At 36.0% G+C, this 18,121-nt stretch overlaps 4 protein-coding genes across 6 annotated transcripts in view; 1 reads left to right on the top strand and 3 right to left on the bottom strand.

The window, feature by feature from the left end:
- Positions 1-1,282: 1,282 nt before the first annotated feature.
- Positions 1,283-8,666, top strand: LOC111324573 (lysophospholipase D GDPD1). 2 transcript variants are annotated; one of them, XM_088743492.1, is made up of 11 exons: positions 1,284-1,498; positions 1,823-1,865; positions 2,300-2,360; positions 2,625-2,699; positions 3,460-3,505; positions 4,662-4,786; positions 5,654-5,743; positions 5,946-6,079; positions 6,481-6,531; positions 6,668-6,719; positions 7,198-8,666. In XM_088743492.1, the coding sequence occupies exons 1-11, from the start codon at positions 1,363-1,365 to the stop codon at positions 7,384-7,386; spliced, it is 1,002 nt and encodes a 333-aa protein (XP_088599618.1). In that variant the 5' UTR covers positions 1,284-1,362; the 3' UTR covers positions 7,387-8,666. The 2 variants fall into 2 exon arrangements, with proteins under 2 accessions (XP_088599619.1, XP_088599618.1); XM_088743493.1 differs by lacking the exon at positions 2,625-2,699 and having other exon boundaries at positions 1,283-1,498.
- On the bottom strand, positions 7,716-11,313 carry LOC111324542 (uncharacterized). Its single transcript, XM_022928128.2, has one exon. The coding sequence runs from the start codon at positions 10,517-10,519 to the stop codon at positions 9,434-9,436; it is 1,086 nt and encodes a 361-aa protein (XP_022783863.2). The 5' UTR covers positions 10,520-11,313; the 3' UTR covers positions 7,716-9,433.
- On the bottom strand, positions 11,309-13,444 carry LOC111324572 (BTB/POZ domain-containing protein KCTD21-like). The gene is made up of 2 exons (XM_022928170.2): positions 13,379-13,444; positions 11,309-12,133 (listed from the first exon to the last, which is right to left on the bottom strand). The coding sequence occupies exons 1-2, from the start codon at positions 13,442-13,444 to the stop codon at positions 11,309-11,311; spliced, it is 891 nt and encodes a 296-aa protein (XP_022783905.1).
- Positions 11,995-18,121, bottom strand: part of LOC111324544 (RING-type E3 ubiquitin-protein ligase PPIL2) — a 16,016-nt gene continuing 9,889 nt past the window's right edge. The window contains exons 21-26 of one of the 2 annotated variants that reach the window (XM_088743490.1): positions 18,023-18,092; positions 17,739-17,801; positions 17,171-17,215; positions 16,503-16,606; positions 16,126-16,227; positions 11,995-12,133 (exon numbers count right to left, since the gene is read on the bottom strand). In XM_088743490.1, the coding sequence (XP_088599616.1) occupies positions 16,140-16,227; positions 16,503-16,606; positions 17,171-17,215; positions 17,739-17,801; positions 18,023-18,092 (370 nt within the window). In that variant the 3' untranslated portion in view covers positions 11,995-12,133; positions 16,126-16,139. Of the gene's footprint in view, positions 12,134-16,116; positions 16,228-16,502; positions 16,607-17,170; positions 17,216-17,738; positions 17,802-18,022; positions 18,093-18,121 lie in introns of both variants that reach the window. The other variant, XM_088743491.1, reaches the window with a different exon arrangement.

Below are 18,121 nucleotides of genomic sequence, written 5' to 3'. Positions count from 1 at the left end.
GCTATTCATGGATGGGCGCCTAGGTATATCATCGAACTAATTAACATCAAGCCTAGGTCTGTATATAATCTTAGATCAAATCAAAGTTTATTACTTGACCCTCAAGTAAGGGGAAAATGCTTGCCACGTTGGGGGACAGATCATTCTCTGCTGCTGCCCCGTACTTATGGAATGCTCTGCCAGCTGAATTACGTGATATTTAATCACTTTCCATTTTTAAATGTAAGCTGAAAAGTTATTTATTTCGTGCAGCTTTCTCTGACAATTACTTTTATTACTATTACTAATTAAGTTCCTTGTTAAGATCCTTATTCCTAATTAAGATCCTTATTATGGATATTCCATATTATTCTATTTTTAACATACATTGTTAATATTAATGTACATGTAATTAGTTTTATAAATTTGAATTTACTGTAGTATTCTCAGTTGTTAAGCGCTGTTGATCATTGAATGAAAATGCGCTCTAGAAGTTATTAAATTAAATTAAACTTAAAAATTAAAAAAAAAAAGTTAATTGTAAAAATGGATTTTCTCCGGGAGCCTAGTACTCAATCACGGTGGTTAACCTGTATTATTAAAAACTAGATCATTGGATAATGCAATTCAAGAATTTTTATTGGCTTAGCCATTATGGTATATCAGCCAATATACCATAATCTACAAATATGGTAAGCGTACGTGTCAGCTTAAAATTAAAAGAGAGCTAAAAATTTAATAAAATTTAATAATTTAATTTAACGTTTTTAATAAAACAATTATTCCACTCGCACTTGTTGGATATGAGATGATTATATTCAACTCGGCGCTACGCGCCTCGTTGGCTATCTATCATCTCATATCCAACGCGCGCTCGTGGAATAATTGTTAATTAGCAGTCTTGAACCTGCGAGAAAGCTTTTACTCAAAGATGATTCAGGTAGAGTGGCGGAGAAAGTGAACTAACCATAGTCGATGCTAATATGAGCTTGGCTGGTGAGTCTGTAGATGAGCCCCGGTGATTTTATATATATCGCCCTGGGGGGGGGGGGTGTGGTTGAGGATTTTGAGGTTCATTGGTTCATTTATTTCACTATTGAGAACTGACTAAAAAACTGACTGCCAGTTAACTGCTACAACCAACTATAAAATTTATCGTGGCAAAACCAAAATTCTCCCAACTCCCTTCCCTTGCCAGCTCCCAGGTGAGAAATTATAATAGTAGTCCCTCAGCGGAGTGCAACTGGTTCCTGTTTGGTCTGTTTGGTAACCCTGTGGTGAGTCATCATAACCCAGCAAGAACGCGGTTACCTAGCGTTTACTTAAATTTCAGGAAACTAATTCATAAGGGGACGAAAACCTTTAAAATTTGTTGATCCAAAGATGTTAGGCTGGGCAATAGCTTTGCCAGTAATTGGAACCTATGTTGTAACTTCCATAGTCCTTTTAAACTTTCCTTGGCTCGTTCATAAGAAGAAACAGAGCAAGTTCCGTTGTCGTCACATAAGTCATAGAGGAGGTGAATTCGCTTTTCATAATTACCACTTCGATCGTTATCATTCGACAGTATTCTGATCAATTTGAAAGGTCAATCGGTTCATTTTGATATTATCCAGGGTAGGAATTTTTAAGAATGACCTTATCAGAATTTTTTGTTAGACAGAAATGAAATGTATCGTAATTGAATCATGTTAGCTGTTCCAAGCAAACAGGAAAGATTTCTGTATAACCCCATACCAATCTAAAACAAAGCCGTAACCCCACAGGTAATCTGTTGTTTTGCCTCTTCTTTCTTAGTAACAGACATTTTTTTATTCTTTCTTTGGTGTTTTTTTTTTTTCAGGAGCTGCCGAAAATTTAGAAAATACGATGACAGCATATCATCAGTAAGAAAAACTTTGTAATTACATACATCCACATATTTTGTACAAAACAACAATTTGCGAATAGTGTGATGTAAGTAAATTTAATCTGATTATCAGACAATGGTTCAATTTGGCTTTTTTTTTGGTAACTTTTAAGTTTCATTAAATTTTGCCAAAATTTAATAAAACTCATCCAAAAACTAAACCTTTACCCTTTAATTCCTCAGTGATTAAAATGTCACTTCTCCTAGTAATATCCATTAGCATCCGTACATTATCCAGCGAACCGGTAGTGAGATTTGCTCAAACGTATCAGGTACGAGTTGTTATCTTGATCTAACACCAAATTCTCCTCACTAATTTACAAAGAAATGTGTAGTAGCTAATAAGGAAAATTAGCAATCATATTTGTAATTTAAAGGGTTAATACATTTTGTTTTTATTACTCTCTTAAGTGCTTTGAAAATGGGAACAGAAATGCTTGAATTAGATGTTCGCCTGACAGCAGATAAACAGGTAAAATTAGAAAAGAAAAAGAAATTTGAAGGACAGCATCCAGCTTTATAATAGTTAAAGTTTACTTATTACTGATAATAAATGTATTGCCAATTTACAATTATTTAGTGTATAATTTGATCAACATAAAGCAGATTTCAAAATAAACAGAGAATGATTCAATGAGGCTTACTTTCTTTAGGAAGTTTGATTTTGTATGATTTACACAAAGGAAAATGAAGAACCAAGCTGAATTAGATCTTGTCATCTTTTTATTCCCACCAGGTTGTTGTGTGCCATGATGATGAACTTTCCCGTGTGACAAATACAGACTTGAAAATTTGTGACTTGAATTTCACGGTAATAAATATTATTTTTTCAATCTTCAATCTTCATATCTGATCTTATCTCACAAATACATACTGCTTTTGTCTGATTTTTCATTATTTGTTGGAAGACGATGGAGCACAGTGACTGGTTTGATCAGAGGAGGATCAATTGAGCATGTGGTCTGATGGTTCCAGCGAGTAGTCTAGTTGTCAGTAGTAGTGACTGAAGTTGTGACAACCCAAGAAGTCATTGTTGCAGTCAAGTGATTCCTGTCTCTGACAGTGACCCTTCACACATTTACACCCTAACATCAGCATATAATTATATTCTCCATACTGTACTCTTTATGCTATATCTAAGGTGCTGAGAAGGAGAATTTGTTTAACAAATCAAGCGCTTCTTTGGTTGGCAATCATTTCTGTTATTCTTGACTTGTGACCCCATGACCTTATGACCTAACATGTGTTTCAGGCATGATATTATAAGGAGAAATCAGATGTTACTCCCTCTTAGGGGTAAATGGGTCAATGATGACTTTCATTGAGGTTGTTGATGCCTCAGTCATAAACAGCACTCCTCTCCCACACTGCTCTGATCACATGATCAAATGACTATGTAACATTAGGAATTCTGAAACAATTTCTTGAGTTAAAAAAGATAAGCAGCTGACTGTGTTGATAAGTCTCAAAATCTTTGTCTCTTGAGTTACATGTCTTGAATAGATGCATTAAAATTGAAAATATTTACACAAGAAATGACTCATTTTGCTTCTTTCTATCTTTTGATTTAGGATTTACCTCCACTTAGCAGAACACTTCCTGTACAATTTCAACCAGGTGACTTGATACAATGAATATGTTAACGATTTCAGTCCCAAGATTTCTTTACTAATTCTGCTGACTGTCTGCTATACAATTCGTATGATGTTAGTTTAGAGAATTTGGTACTGGATCAACTGATGATCCCCAATTGATATTTTGTCTTTATTCTCATCACTTGTCAGCTTGATATTGTACTGATATTGTAAGGAGAAATACTGTCTTAATCAGTCATGGTAGTTAAAGGTTTGTTGACTGTTGTTGGTACTAGTGACTGACATGTCAATGGTTTATTATTATTTTTTTTTTATTTGATGATTTATTTTTTTATTTAACTCAGCTCAGTTTTACAAAATGTATAGGTTAAATTTACATAGCAACTAAACACAGTACAGCAAAGGAATGAGGAGAAAAAATTTAGCAATAAAATAGGTAGCGAGTTAGGATCATCCAAATAGCAAAGGCTAATCTAGTGGGGGACCCCAAGGATCATCAACAACCTGTGGAGAAGTCATTGCAATAGTGGAGAGAGACTTCTACTTATGCTGTCATGATAGGACTTGAGGCAATGATCCTGGTAGTTCTGAAGTTACCTAATGTCTAGCTTGTGCCAGGCATTCGGGTAGTTTGATGGGGAGAGAAATATTAAACAGTGCAATAAGAGCACAAGGCAAAAACATACTAGGAAGGTTTGGATCAGGTAGCGTTCATTATGCGACCCCACCCAAACCTTCACCACTACTATTACACTGTTTACTATTGCACTTCTTTTTACTATCTGAATGCCTGGAGCAGGCCACCTAATGTCTTACAAAAGTATCAACTGTCAGAGAAAATCTCTATGAAGTAATGCAAGTAATTTGCTCTTTGACTGGTCCAGAGGCTTCACTTACTATCTGAACACATCAGATTAAAAGTTGACATTTTTTTTTATAATTGTGTGATCAAGTTTGGATTGGTATTGATATTAATCAGTTACTCAAATGTTCTTAGTACTTAAGGCAGTTTTCTTGTTTTACCAGTACTCTGGATTCTCACTGGCCCCTTTAATCTTACTAGGTTCTAACTAGGTATTGTGATTAGTTATATTAGGTTTGCCACACTCAGAGAAATACATTCAAACACTGTCTTGAATTCCTTTGACAGAGTTCTAAATTGTATGCTCTTTTATTAGGTGTGTCATGTGTTATGAAAAATAATGATTGTCACATTCCACTGCTGGATAGTGTTTTTGAAGCATTTCCTAATGTTCCAATAAATGTGGATATCAAAACCAACTCTGATCTACTGATAGACAAGGTGAGTGTGAAGACAGCTATAATTGTATTTCTTTTCCATTAGGTTAGATGCTTTGTGTCAGTTTTTAAAAGTGATTCCTTAAATTCAACATAGTGCATTCTGAATTTTACAATACCCTAGCAGAAAATCATTGCAGATTTTTATATTTCCACAGTAGATATAATCCTTTTACTCCCAGAGGTGATTAACATGTAACTTCTCCCAAAAATATCCATACATTATCCAGCAAACAGGTAACAGTTAGCCCAATGGATAGTGCGCTCGACTGTTGTGCGGGAGGTCGAGGGTTCGAGCCCCGGCTGGACCAACACTCAAGGTCTTAAAAATAATTAAGAAGAATTTGCTACCTTTCTATAAAATCAAGAAATGGTTAGATAATCTAGTCTTCTCGGATAGGGACAAATAAATGGAGGTCCTGTCTCCTGCAGGGTTAGGGGTAGGAGACGTTAATTTCCCACACACAAGATTACTGTGTGATGGATGTCCTCCCCTGGGGTGGGATGGGTGGGTTTACTGGGACCGCTGTAATTGGCGCAAGCTGTTGCGGTGTCCCCGCCTGTCGGCGAATCTAATAAATTAAAAATTAACAAGAATTCCCAAAGTTATTATGCAAAAGTTACTATTTTGATCTAACACCAAATTCTTCTTACTAACTCACAAGGGAATGTATAGCATTTAGAGGGTAGTATTAACAATCAGATCTTGGGATTTGGTAGAATGTAGATTGGAGTAATGGTTTGCTGTTGAATTGTGGTTGAGTGACGTACAGGCCTATATGGAATGGTTCAAGTCAGAGCGTTTTTGAAACTGCATTATTAAGTACTTATATACACTATTTGATTACTTTTTTTTGTTCTTTCTTCCTAGACTCATGAACTAATCTGCAAGCACGACAGGAAGGATTTAACAGTTTGGGGAAATTTTTCTGCAGATGTTACTGAAAAGTGTTACAAAAAGGTGTGTAAAACATCAATACTGGGATTTGAACTTTCCACTTATTCCAAAAATGTTTATTATAATTATAGTTTTTAGACTAACACTAGCATTTGATATCAAATTGGATATTTAACCCTTAAAACAAGATGTAATATCCTTGTTCTACTGAGTTAGGAGCTGTGCTTTCAATCATGAATAGTTTCTTTTGTTTAATTCCAATCAGGATCCAGAAATTCCCATCATGTTTTCAATGAAGCGTTGTGCCACATTGGTCTTTTTGTTTTATTCTGGACTACTGCCATTTATTCCTATCAAGGAATCTTTCCTAGAGATCATGTTACCTCTCACAATGATCAGGTAAGCAAGTGTTGAGCAAAAAAGGAAAGTACATTGAGAAAAGGGTGGTATTAGCCCTTACTTCCTAGCATCAGGATGCATGCATATTCTCCGCACTATTCTCTATACATTTCTTAAAATGCTGACAAGGAGAATTTGCTTATAAATCAAGAGTTTCTGTAGTTGTTGATCATTTGTCATTAATCTTATGACCTTAATGTGTGGTATTGTAATGGTATTAGATGCTTGTCACTCTTTGTGGTTAAGAGCAATCAAACATTCCAGTCTATAATTCTGGTAAGAATTTTCTGGAGACCTTTTTACATGTAACTTTTAGTTTGTAATTTCTGGCTTGGGAATAGACAAGTTGTTGGTACAATTTACACTTTTTGGTTTCAATCATCCTTTTTGTTATACCACAGACGTTTTGAAGTACCTCGCACTATGAAGATCCTGTGTCATATAGTTGACTGGTGAGTGAAAGAGGACATATCAGCATGTTAATTAGTTAACAAAAAGAAAAAAAAACATGTTAAGTAACTTTGGATACATGGGAGAATTTATTTTGGCTTGGTTTCTATTAAATTAACTTTTATTTTTTGTATTTAGGTTTTTAATCAGCCCAATCCTTTTTAAACATTTGGATAAGAGAGGAATTCAGGTTTGTAACTTTATAAAATGGGTAAAATAATAACTACGCAATTCATCTTATAACATATCCAGTCCTACTTTTAAGTTAAGTGGGAATGAAAATCTGGCCAGCTGTGTACCCCAGTTCACAAGGATTGCCAAACCTTTTACCATTTGATTCTCAGAGATTTTGACAAATAAATACTGTACATGTCAACAACAAGAATTAAACTAGGAAGAATAATCAGGTTTAACATAGATAGTTATGGGCTTTGAAGAAAACAAAAAAACAATTTACTGGCAGTGAATATGCAGATCATTATTTCACTTCAAACTTATTGTGGACATTTTTAAAAGAAAATCTTCATTGTACTTTTAGAACCTACAAAGTAATCCTTCCTTCACTAAATTTGTCACCCAAAACAGGCCTCAAGGTACAAATTTAATTCCCTAAATGTATATAAAATAGAGACTTTTACTAATTCACATTATTATATTTTGTTCAACAGACCTACTTATGGGTACTTAATGAAGACAGTGAGTATGATTTTGCCTTTAACAAGCTCAAGGTTGCTGGTGTCATGACAGATTATCCCACACGACTCCGAGACTATCTGTGCACTAGCAACACAAATCCTGGGCAGCCTGTGCCAGCTGCTAGTGGAAGTGAAAGGAGTGAACTGATTAAAAAGGATTAAACAGATTTGAGTTGATCTTCAAACTATAGTCGGACATTTTCAATGTAACTTTCACCCTCTCACTGCCATGATCTCATTAGTAAATTTTCCTTACTGTCTGCCATACAATTCTTGATGTTAGTTTGGAGAAGTTAGTATTGGATCATCTAATAATCCCTCAGTTGATATATTTCTTCTTTCTCATTAATCATCTGCTTGATATTGTATTGATAATGTAAGGAGAAATTCTGTCTTGATCACTCATGGCAGTTAAAATGTTATTTATTGATAGTCACTAGTTTGCTTAGATGTTAAGCTATAGTCAAACAAAAACTACATTGGTTGGTGTGGTTTGACTTGAAGTTTTGATATGTTTATTCAATACAGATGTAAAATAGTATAAAATAATGGTTAAGGTTGTTGGGTCAGCCTAGAGGGCTTGGAAATTTCATTCAACCAAGTTTAACAATTATTTAAATATACTTGTGTGATTCCAACTAAATGCAGACTTTGAGAAAAATGCCACAAATCAAAAAGGCCATGTGGTTCAAAATAAGTGACTAAACAATATTTTATAGAAATTTAGAATAACTTCTTACTTACTGAGCACAAGAGCCAAACTGTACTGTAACAACTGAGGGCAAATATTGCCCAGTATGGCCCAAGCAAGTGAGCTTACCGGGGTATAGTTAGTAGTTTATTTTATGGCACTTCTACTAAATGTTTTTATTTTGAATTTGCCAACTTTGGAGAACGAAAATACATGGCTCATGACTGTTTCTGTGGGAACAATCTGTATGGCAAAATCCAGACCAAGTAAGAACCAATCAAAACACTCAGATTTACCTCAAGACTACCTTCCCATATAATAACAACAAATATAAAGAAAAATGAAAAAGAAAACAATTGAGTCCACAGTGAGTGCCTGAAACATAGACCTTCAGATTTGTGGTCTGAAGATCTCACTGAGTTACAAAGAGCTTGTTTTTGAGTTAGGCCATGTACTGAACTTATATGTAACAAGTATCCTGTATACTCTTAAGATTTGTTGTGTCAAGAGCATCTATCAAGTAGAGTAAAAAAAATGTTTAAAGAAGCTAATAAGCATTTTTTTTTTTAAGTAGAACACATCCTCTAGGAATAATTGGAGAACTTTCTAAGTAGATTATCATTCACTCTAAAGAATTTACTCCTAAGAACATCTGTGTAACCATACTGTAATAATTCATGTGCTGAAAATATTGTAAACTACTAGCCTACAGTGATTTTATTTAATAAAAGACAAAATTATTTTGTTAACATTTCTTCATTGCAACACATTTTCCTGAAGTAGATTAGAATTAAAAAATCTAAAAAGTTGTATTTTAAATCTGAATTCTAAATACATCATCTACATGTAAATCTAAACAATAAATAGCTTACACTATGTGATGTGATGAATTTATGATTTTGTAGTCTCCATTTAACAATAAGTTAAAATGATCAGGGTGTATATCTCTGCAGTGCATGTGAGGTCTAGAAATAAAGAACTATTCTCATTAACTTTGTGATTTCTTGCTAATTTATGTCATTTGCCCAGCCAAAATTGAAAAATTCGTAACATTAAGTCCAGGAGTAAAAGATTTTTTTTTTTAAATTAAATAATGTCAACCAAAGTCCTTTTAGCTGGCAGATTTGCAGTGGAGTTTATCTATGATGCAAGCTAATGGATTTAAATAATAACAAACTACTCTAGGCAAAAATTTCTAACAGAATTACAACTCACTTTGATCAGTATAGATTGTAAATTTTTTTCTTGATTATGATGAAAAAACGTTTGCAATCTCAATCAAAGAAATCCCACTGGTATGTACTATATAACCTACAGTAATGATACTCACTTTTGCCTTTCTCGGGGCGTCAGAAGAATAGTACACCCTGTTAAGTGCCCTCTAGTGCAGAAGGATATGTAAAATTGAGATGATGGGGTAGGGTCTTAGGATGGGGTACACTCAGTTACACACGATTCAAGTTCACTCAAGTGACATAAAAGTGTAAAATTAAAGGAGCTCTGTTTTCTCAAACATCTCTAATTATTATTATCCTTTATCTCAGTAACATTGGCAGCTTCTTCCACAGCAATCTTCTTCACTTGCGCTTCATCTGTTGCCTGCCTACCAACTTTTTCGATAGCTTCTCCCACTTGAACATGACCTCGTTTCCTTGGTGATGAATACCCATACAATGCCTCTTTACTCATGCTCATGGCATCTGACAGTTCAGCAACAAACTCAGCTAAGTCAATGGTCACTTCTTCCCAGAGCTCATCATCAAATTCAAAACAGGTTTCTTTGTTTTCACCTTTCAATCTCTCCAGCAAGACACCCTTGGACTTACTCCTTATGAATAAGTATGTTTGGAGCTGTATATAATCATACTCTGGGCACATAAATCGGTTTCTTCTGTTTTTAACTTCAATAACGCTATCTTCTGTCTCGGCATCCACTTTACCACATACACTCCACTGTACTCCGTTGTACTCCATATCCCTGTAGAACAGATGGGGTGCGACCGGACGTTCGATTTCGATCCCTTTCGCTTTCTCAAACTCTTGCACAGCTCTGCCTTCTAATATTGTTCCGCGATCCTTAGTAATTCTGGATTCCACTGCTTTGACAACTTCTTTCGTGTTGAGTCCTTGTTTCTCACAAATTTCTTTCACAGCAGATTCCACGAGTTTTTCTTCGTTCTCACAAAGTGTCTTCACCTCAGTTCGAACTTCTTCGATCACTTTTGCTGACACGAGGATTTGTTCTTCTTTGTTGTTTTTCAACAACTTTTCTCTCAAAAAATTCAGAATCTGCCCATACAATCTTCTGAAAGAAATGTCACAGATCACCTTTCTTACAACGGTAGCGAAATCGACGATGTCGTCTTCTTTTTCCAAAGATGGAAACTGAATCAACAATTCCTCTGAACCTGCCAGGATCGGACGAACGTCTCTTTGGAACCTCAAAGCAAACGCGAAAACGAATGATTGCTGATGCGATCGAAGCCAAACTCGCTGAAATGTTTCTTCTCTGGATTGATATCTATGCCGTCCAATGGCACTGGCTAATTCGCTTGCAAAAATTACGAGTTTCCGTCGAGAACAGACGCTCCCTACGCTTGCCATATTGCTGTTTCGACGTTTGTGTCGGCTTCAGAAAATTATCATGTTTATATATCGCGCTTTCGCGCAACAAAATGTTTCACTTCCAGGGGAGGGGTAAGGTAAGGCGAAACTTGGGAAATCAAAGCAATAAATCTTTGAACCAAGATAGCATATTAAAAACCTGCAAGCACAAGTTACTGAATTTTGTTTCGCTTTATATTAGAGACCATTTCAAAGATTTAGAATATTTACTTCTTATCCTTCCACTCACCCGACCCCTACTTGGAGAAATGTAGCTTTTACTTCCGGTTGGGTAACCGATTGGGCAAGTTTGAGCCCGTCAGACTACCGCAGCGAGGAGTGACATCGTGCTGGTTGTTTTTGTTTTTTTCTTTTTTCTGGTTTGAGCTGGAGATTTTTTAGCTTATTTCAAAACGATAATATTGCCAGAGTCCTCTTTTTTTAACCCCGCTGGAAAATGGAACCCAGGCTCTGAAAACGAGATTGATCTCAAAAGAGATAGCTAAGTAGCAAGATAGTCAAACTGCTTCTGTTATTGAGGTAGAAATCGAGAGGTGGAAATCAGGCCTAAAAAATTAGTGCTTACATTTTCCGTGGCACTGAAAATTACAATTGGAACCAGCTTGCAAACTTACGCATACAAGCTTTAAGGATTAAAATCCTTCAAAGTTTTCCACACTTAGTTCTTTAACGGAATCAAGCAAAATAAAATGGTTTAGCGTTCTGAAGATGTCCTTGTTTGCATAACTTAAAATGTTGCTCCTTAAAGTCATTATTGAAAAATATTCTTTAAAACTGTTTCATTATTTTCTCGCTGTCCGTGTTCGGATATGGAAGAACCCACTTGAAAGCTAATTGGTGAAGAGTTCCTGTCATATCACACAGAACACACTTCCACGCATGCGATAAACTTCCGCTGACACAGAACCCTTCCAGGCGCAGATCTTTTTCTACCAATGACGTAAACTGATGACAATCTGATATCTCTTCATTGGGGACAATAAAATCAACCGCTGGAAGATGGGAACCAATGTAATACTCTAATTTCTCTCCAGTGTCGTTAACGCTGAAGAACTGATGACTTTGATAATTTTTCGTATCGTCACTAAGGGAGATAAAACTTCTGCAGACACCTTCACTACGACTGCAATCCTTTTTAGAAGCGTATCGCGTGACAGTTATCACGCAATCACGACCAACGGCGAATTTGACAAATTTGTGAAATTTTCGTTGTGTAGTTTCTAAAAGGACGCGTTTCCAATGGTGATAACTTTCTGCTAAGTCTCTTTTCTGTTCTTTTATAACAATATGTGGGATAAGTGATGGATAACATTCAAGCTCACGAACAAGTTGCTCTAACTGGAAATAATCCGCTTCGCGGTACACTTGTAACGCAACGCATGGTTTTGGAAGTGACGCGTCACGTAAGTAATTTAAGATATATCCAAAGTATCTTCCGTCACGATCAATAAAATATCTTCCCTCTTTGTCCATTTCAACTTTGTATCGCCCACTGAACATGGCAGCTAACATGGAACCTTCGTCCTTCAAAAGCGTGGAAAGGCGAGTGGTGAAGAAATGTCCGCCAACATTGAGAGAAACTATCGTCGGGAGCTGAGAGAAATGCCAATACAAGATAAATTTGTCATTAATTTTTGAAACACGGTTTCAATTTCGGGTTCCTATGTCACTTTAATATATAGAATGAGGGGTTCAGATTTAATTATTTTGGTTTTCTTCTAACTACATTCTTTTATTCTGTGACAATTATGTTCAACTACTCTGATTTAAGGTGGCTGAACACAGTTTTCGCGCGCGGTTTTGCTGATGCAATTCAGCGCGCGCACAAGGATTTCAAAAAACAAACGAGCTATCAATAGAGCGATCACTTTATTTACTCAAAACGTATTCGCACTATTTGTGCTACTTTTCTCCAGTTGGCGCAGTGTATTGAGGGCTTTAATCTTTTATTACAAAGACATGTAAGAAAAGTTAACTGTGCAAAGAACCCAGCAATTCTCAGCTTTTTCGTCGTTACCGAAAGAACCTTGTTAAATGCAGCGCATGCGTACTAAGTCAAAAAATTGCGATTGAATGGAAAATTGCTTTCTCGGAAATATGCCTATTTCTTGAGAACCACTCATTGGAATTCCACAAAATTTGGCACGAAAATACTTTAAGAAATAAGTAACTGGAGTATTGAAAAAAATTAATTTTTAACGAAGGAAATTCTAGATAATCGAGTGAACCTTCAACAAGGGATAATTAAAGATCTCTCAGCTAAATTGTGAGCAAAATGGTGTTAACTTGTGAGTATCGTTACATACAAATTATAAAGAAAATCTAAATACTAGATTTTCTACAAATACACAAAACCGATTTTAAAGGCCTGTTCATATTTATTCATGTCACCATGGCAACGGCACATACGTCAGCTTAACTATCGAAAAAAAATTGGGGATGTTAACTTGCTTGCTGCCAGTTTTGGCGACCGAGAGATCACGGGTGTTAGAGAAAATGGTGAAAGAAACACAGGTATCAAAAACTGTGTCAGCCACCTAAATACATATGAAATTTAGTAGTGAACGAGAAATATTTTCAAAACAGCAAAACGACAACTTCTTTTAAGAGAAAAATTGAGAACCAGATTAACCAGGAAGTCATATTCATTACAAAGGTTTAACAATTTCCGAGTAATTTCCGAGGGAAAAATTCAGAATAATTTCGAGCCGAATTTGCGATTGCAAGGTTAACTCAAAGTTGGAGGAAAAATCCGAGTATTCAGCTCGCAATTCGAATAAACACCGTTTTATACAACGATTTCCTGGATATAAAGCAACAAAAAATGTGGTATTTTACCGTCAACTGTTCCATGGTTTCTTCGGAAGTTGATGCCCAGAAGTCGAACGAGGTTGACTCGTTCATGCGTGAGGTAATCTGAAACTTTTATTCCTCAGAGCCATACATTTAAAGTAAACGAGTAATTTGCATACTAAAGCAACCCCTTCAAAACTGAGATGTTTTCCGCGGGTTTATCACGAAACCGACACGATTTTTTAATCACGAAAACGCATTTGCGTTTATTTCACCAAAGGATGTATCATATTCGACTAATTTCCTTGATTTTAACCCATACTTTTAAAAAAGGGTCAATTAAAAATACGTTTGACATGAAAGTTAACGAAAAAAAATTGTACGAAAATATCTGGTGTCTACGTGACATTTCCCGTTGTGACAGTAGCGTGACTTTTAGAGTGATTCAAAACATGAATCCCCTTAAAAAAAAGTTCCTTATACACGCAACAGTGATCATAGTTTTCCTGGCCTGAAAAAGTCACACAATTTAATTTGGATTACGCTTTTCCTCATTCTTAAAGAATTTTTTTAATGTTAATACAGTAACATTCGAAGGAACTAAAGTAGAAAGGATTCAATGTCTTCATCAACCAGCGTTTTGTTTTGTTTCTTTTTTGCACTGTTGTAAATACGTGATTCAGTGCACGCTATTTTTATTTCTCGAAGAGTTTTACTGCAATCATCTCTCACAATCCTTTTAAATCTGACACGCTTCACTGAAAAAAATGAAGTTATAAACTACACGGTTTTGTGTAAATAAATTCAGTTTCAGTCACGAGATAAATTAAATCAATTCCACGTTCTGCGAAATTTACATTTTGTGGCTTAGAGGACGTGACACACGTCACTCTGAAGTTGGCCGCTTGATCACGAAATGTAAAATGAGGTGAAATAACGATATTCCTCTAGCTGACTTGAACACAGAACGCTTATAAATAGTCAACTTTTCATTGACATCTTGTTAAGGTTTTTTATTTTAAAAATATAAGTCTAAGATAAGCTTTCGGGTGACTGACTTACAGTATTGAAAAACAGCATGGTGGGTGTTGGGGAGACTCAAATCTTGCGCGCGTGATGTCTGAGTATATACTGCGTTTAAGACGCGTCTAGAGAGCATTTCACGAACCATCGCGCCTTTTCAACCGAAAAATAATCTCAAAAGTGTTTAAAAATAAATCTTCGCCTGAAATCGACTTCTTCGCTTCGAATTAAATTATACGTGAAGAGATGAATAAAGGATTGGGAGGAAATAATCAGCAATAGGGACCGCAACCGATCACCTTTCCCGAAGGCTGCTTTCTTAGCATGCAGGCCAAACGAAAAAAACTAAAAAAAAAAAAACATCCAACTTATGGAGACATACGATTACTTTTTGCAAGATCTTTTGAACGATGGCCAGTTAGCTATTGACCTGGCACGACTTGGGAGATGAATCTGAATGGAATACTTGTCATAGCATGTAACAAAAAATTGATAGTACTTAAGTAATAATCACAAGTTGTACAGTAAGAGCACTATTACATATAGCTTTGTACAGCTTGAGTATTCACAACTGACAAAAGTTAATCATCAAATTGGCAAGATTTAAAGAAAAAATACTGTTTTACAGTTGTACAAAGCGAACAGACGTAAACAGCAGTTTATTTTGAGGCTGGTTCACACATCCTATCAAAAGAAGCCACTAAAATTTCTTTGAGGATATAGACCGTCAAACCACCCATAACTTGTAATTAAATTTGGCTGGTTAAGATTTTTTGCCGTTGAACAGCTCTCTCTCAAAGTAACCACCCTGATGGACGTGGTAAGCTTCACTTCCGGTTTATGTTCCATGGCTCCCAGTCTTGCAAGGTTTGATAGCAAAAGACTGCAAAAACCTGACTCCCCGACTTTCCACTAGCAGCAGGAAAGCAAATGTACTTCTTTTAAGGTGGCTGAACACAGTTTTTGATACATTTGTTTCTTTCACCATTTTCTCTAAAACCCTTGATCTCTCGGTCACCAAAACTGGCAGCAAGTTAACAACACAAACTTTGTTTTTTTTGATAGTTCAGCTGACGTATGTCCCGTCGCCATGGCGACGGGAATAGATATAAACAGGCAATTAAAATCGGTTTTGTTTATTTGGAGAAAATCTAGTCATTAGATTTTCTTTATAACTTGCATGCAACAAGCTTGTAACGATACTCACAAGTTAACACCATTTTGCTTACAATTTAACAAAGAGATCTTCAATTATCCCTTGTTGAAGGTTCACTCGATTTTCTAGAATTTCCTTCGTTTAAAATCAAATTTTTTCAATACTCCAGTTACTTATTTCCTAAAGTATTTTCGTGCCAAATTTCGTGAAATTCTAAAGAGTGGTTCTCAAGAAATAAGCATATTTTCGAGAAAGCAATTTTCCATTTAGTCGCAATTTTTTTACTTACTACGCATGCGCTGCATTTAACTGGGTTCTTTCAGTAATAACGAAAAAGCTGAGAATTGCTGGGTTCTTTGCATCGTTAACTTTTCTAACATATCTTTGTAATAAAGATCAAAGCCCTCGATACACTGCGCCAACTATAGAGAAAAATAGCACAGATAGTGCGGGTACGTTTTGAGTAAATAAAATGACTGCTCTATTGACGGCATGTTTGTTTTTTCCAATCCTTGTGCGCGCGCTGAATTGCATCAGCAAAAGCGCGCGCGAAAACTGTGTTCAGCCACCTTAATTTACGGACGAACGAGTGGAATGTCTTTACCGGAATTACCTGCCATCCTTGTGTTACCACGAGCTGAAATCTTTGAATCCCCCAGATACTTTAATTTTCTTCTTTGATTGTTGCGGGGTGAGGTCAGCGGTATCAGCATCCCTGAAAAAATTGGGCAAAAATATTGAATAAAAAGAACTGCGATGGTAGTGTCTCTCGCAAGAAACATAAAGGCTGAAGCAACTTCCAGAAATACTGGATACTCTCGAAAGTAGACAAAGAATTGTCTTTCCTAATTCCTTTCTAAACCTAGAAGCCGCAATCTTGCATTTCGATGGGAGTATTTTGAGTTTTAAACGTATGATTACTTTTCAACAACATCTCAAGCTCACCAGCTAATTTTGAACAAAATTTTAAACGAATATATCGTATCATACCTTGAGGCTGGTTTCTGTTTAATATATTTCCCCACTCCAGACCGGTAAACCTTCGGTGCTTCTGCTGGCGTGGCAGCTGCTTCTTTTTTGCGGGCGGCTTCTTCCTAAACGCATGAAAAAAAGAAGGATAGTTCCTATGATCTGCTTCGAGTAACAAATTGTAGACGAACTGTACAGTGATCACTAAACAAAGTTCATTTTCCAATCCACTATTCAGGTGTTTAATTTCGTTACCATTGTTATCATCAATAGTTGTTTGACTACCAAACAAGCATCTACCGCTCGTTGTAGCACAAACCTGGGAAACCTTCATCCTTAATCAGCTGTTGACATTAACCATTTAACTCCCAGAAGTGATGAAAATGTAACTTCTCCCTATAATGTCCATACATTATCCAGTAAACAGGTAATGAGAATACTCAAACTTATCACGTGAAAATTGTCAACGTGATCCAACACGAAATTCTCATAACTTTTACAAAGAGATATGCTAGTGGGGAGAATTAACAATCAAATCCAAGTGTTCTACTTAAGCTTGAAGTTATACCTGCGTTCATTCGATTTTTTTGATAGGACAAAAAAAACTTGGAAACAAAATGGACCAAGAGATTATAAACTGTATAAACCAAACCAGGACTTGTTGGGAACAAAACACTTTCCAAATTTACCTGTTGTTTTTCTTCTTCTTCCTTTTTCTCTCGCTCTTTTTGAAGCTGAAAATAATATAAACACGATTTCCGAAATCCCGGATAACCTTGGTTTACTTAACCTCCTGTGATTGGTCTAAGAACTTCAAAGCATTTTCCCGACCAGTCAAATAAAAAACTAAAGCCAATCGTGATTTGAGCCATCATCCCTCTCTGTAATATTTCCCTTTGTTCTGAACACTAGTGTCTACAATCAGACACTAGTGTACAAAATCGAGACACTGGTGTCTAAAATCGGACACTAGTGTCCAAAATCACATACTTGTGTCTAAAATCGAACACCAGTGTCCAAAATCACATACTTGTGTCTAAAATCGAACACTGGCGTTCGAAAGCGGACACTAGTGTCCAAAATCGGACACAAATGTCTAAAATCGGACACTGAACAGGTAAAAGGATAGCTCTAACGGTTTAAAATCTCTTTTACCTTTTTCGTGCATAAAATAAGGGAAAACACTGGATGGCTGTTGTGATTATTTTGTTTTAGATGTTAGGATTTTCTTCAAAAAAGCGCAAGAATGCCACTTACCACTGCATCCACTTCTTCGAAAGGATTCACAAACACCGTGGCCTTGATAAGTTTGATCACTTCCTAAAACATACAGGGTATGAAACATAAGGTGTGCTTCCTGATGCAAGACTACATTATGTAAGGGTGAGAAACGAAACACATAAACTAGTTGTCAAAATATTGATGCTATATGAGGCGAGGCCAAGCCAAGTAACGTCGTTCAGCAGTCAGCAACCGTGTTTAACATTCAGTCATGGACTAAACTTCTTTGAATGTTAGTTGATTCTTTTACATACTGATACCTTGGGTCGATCTTTCTCATCAGTTTCAACTCTTTCCAAAGCGCTTAATGTTTCGAGCCCACCAACCAATCTAAAGGCAGAAAAAATAACAATAAATCA

The sequence above is a fragment of the Stylophora pistillata genome, chromosome 13 (assembly GCF_964205215.1).
Source record: "Stylophora pistillata chromosome 13, jaStyPist1.2, whole genome shotgun sequence".
In the NCBI taxonomy this organism is placed as follows: domain Eukaryota; kingdom Metazoa; phylum Cnidaria; class Anthozoa; order Scleractinia; family Pocilloporidae; genus Stylophora; species Stylophora pistillata.
The sequence above is the reverse complement of the archived record's forward strand: the minus strand, read 5'-3'. Positions and strand labels throughout refer to the sequence as shown.

What these genes read in the sequence shown, in the direction of transcription:
- LOC111324572 (XM_022928170.2), bottom strand. Translation starts at nt 13,444, where the DNA reads ATGAACGAGTCAACCTCGTTCGACTTCTGGGCATCAACTTCCGAAGAA. An exon ending in AAACCATGGAACAGTTGACG is followed by an intron (nt 12,134 to 13,378) that starts GTAAAATACCAC and finishes CATTTCTCTCAG; the next exon opens with CTCCCGACGATAGTTTCTCT.
- LOC111324573 (XM_088743492.1), top strand. Translation starts at nt 1,363, where the DNA reads ATGTTAGGCTGGGCAATAGCTTTGCCAGTAATTGGAACCTATGTTGTA. An exon ending in TCACATAAGTCATAGAGGAG is followed by an intron (nt 1,499 to 1,822) that starts GTGAATTCGCTT and finishes TTTTTTTTTCAG; the next exon opens with GAGCTGCCGAAAATTTAGAA. An exon ending in ACGATGACAGCATATCATCA is followed by an intron (nt 1,866 to 2,299) that starts GTAAGAAAAACT and finishes TACTCTCTTAAG; the next exon opens with TGCTTTGAAAATGGGAACAG.
- LOC111324542 (XM_022928128.2), bottom strand. Translation starts at nt 10,519, where the DNA reads ATGGCAAGCGTAGGGAGCGTCTGTTCTCGACGGAAACTCGTAATTTTT.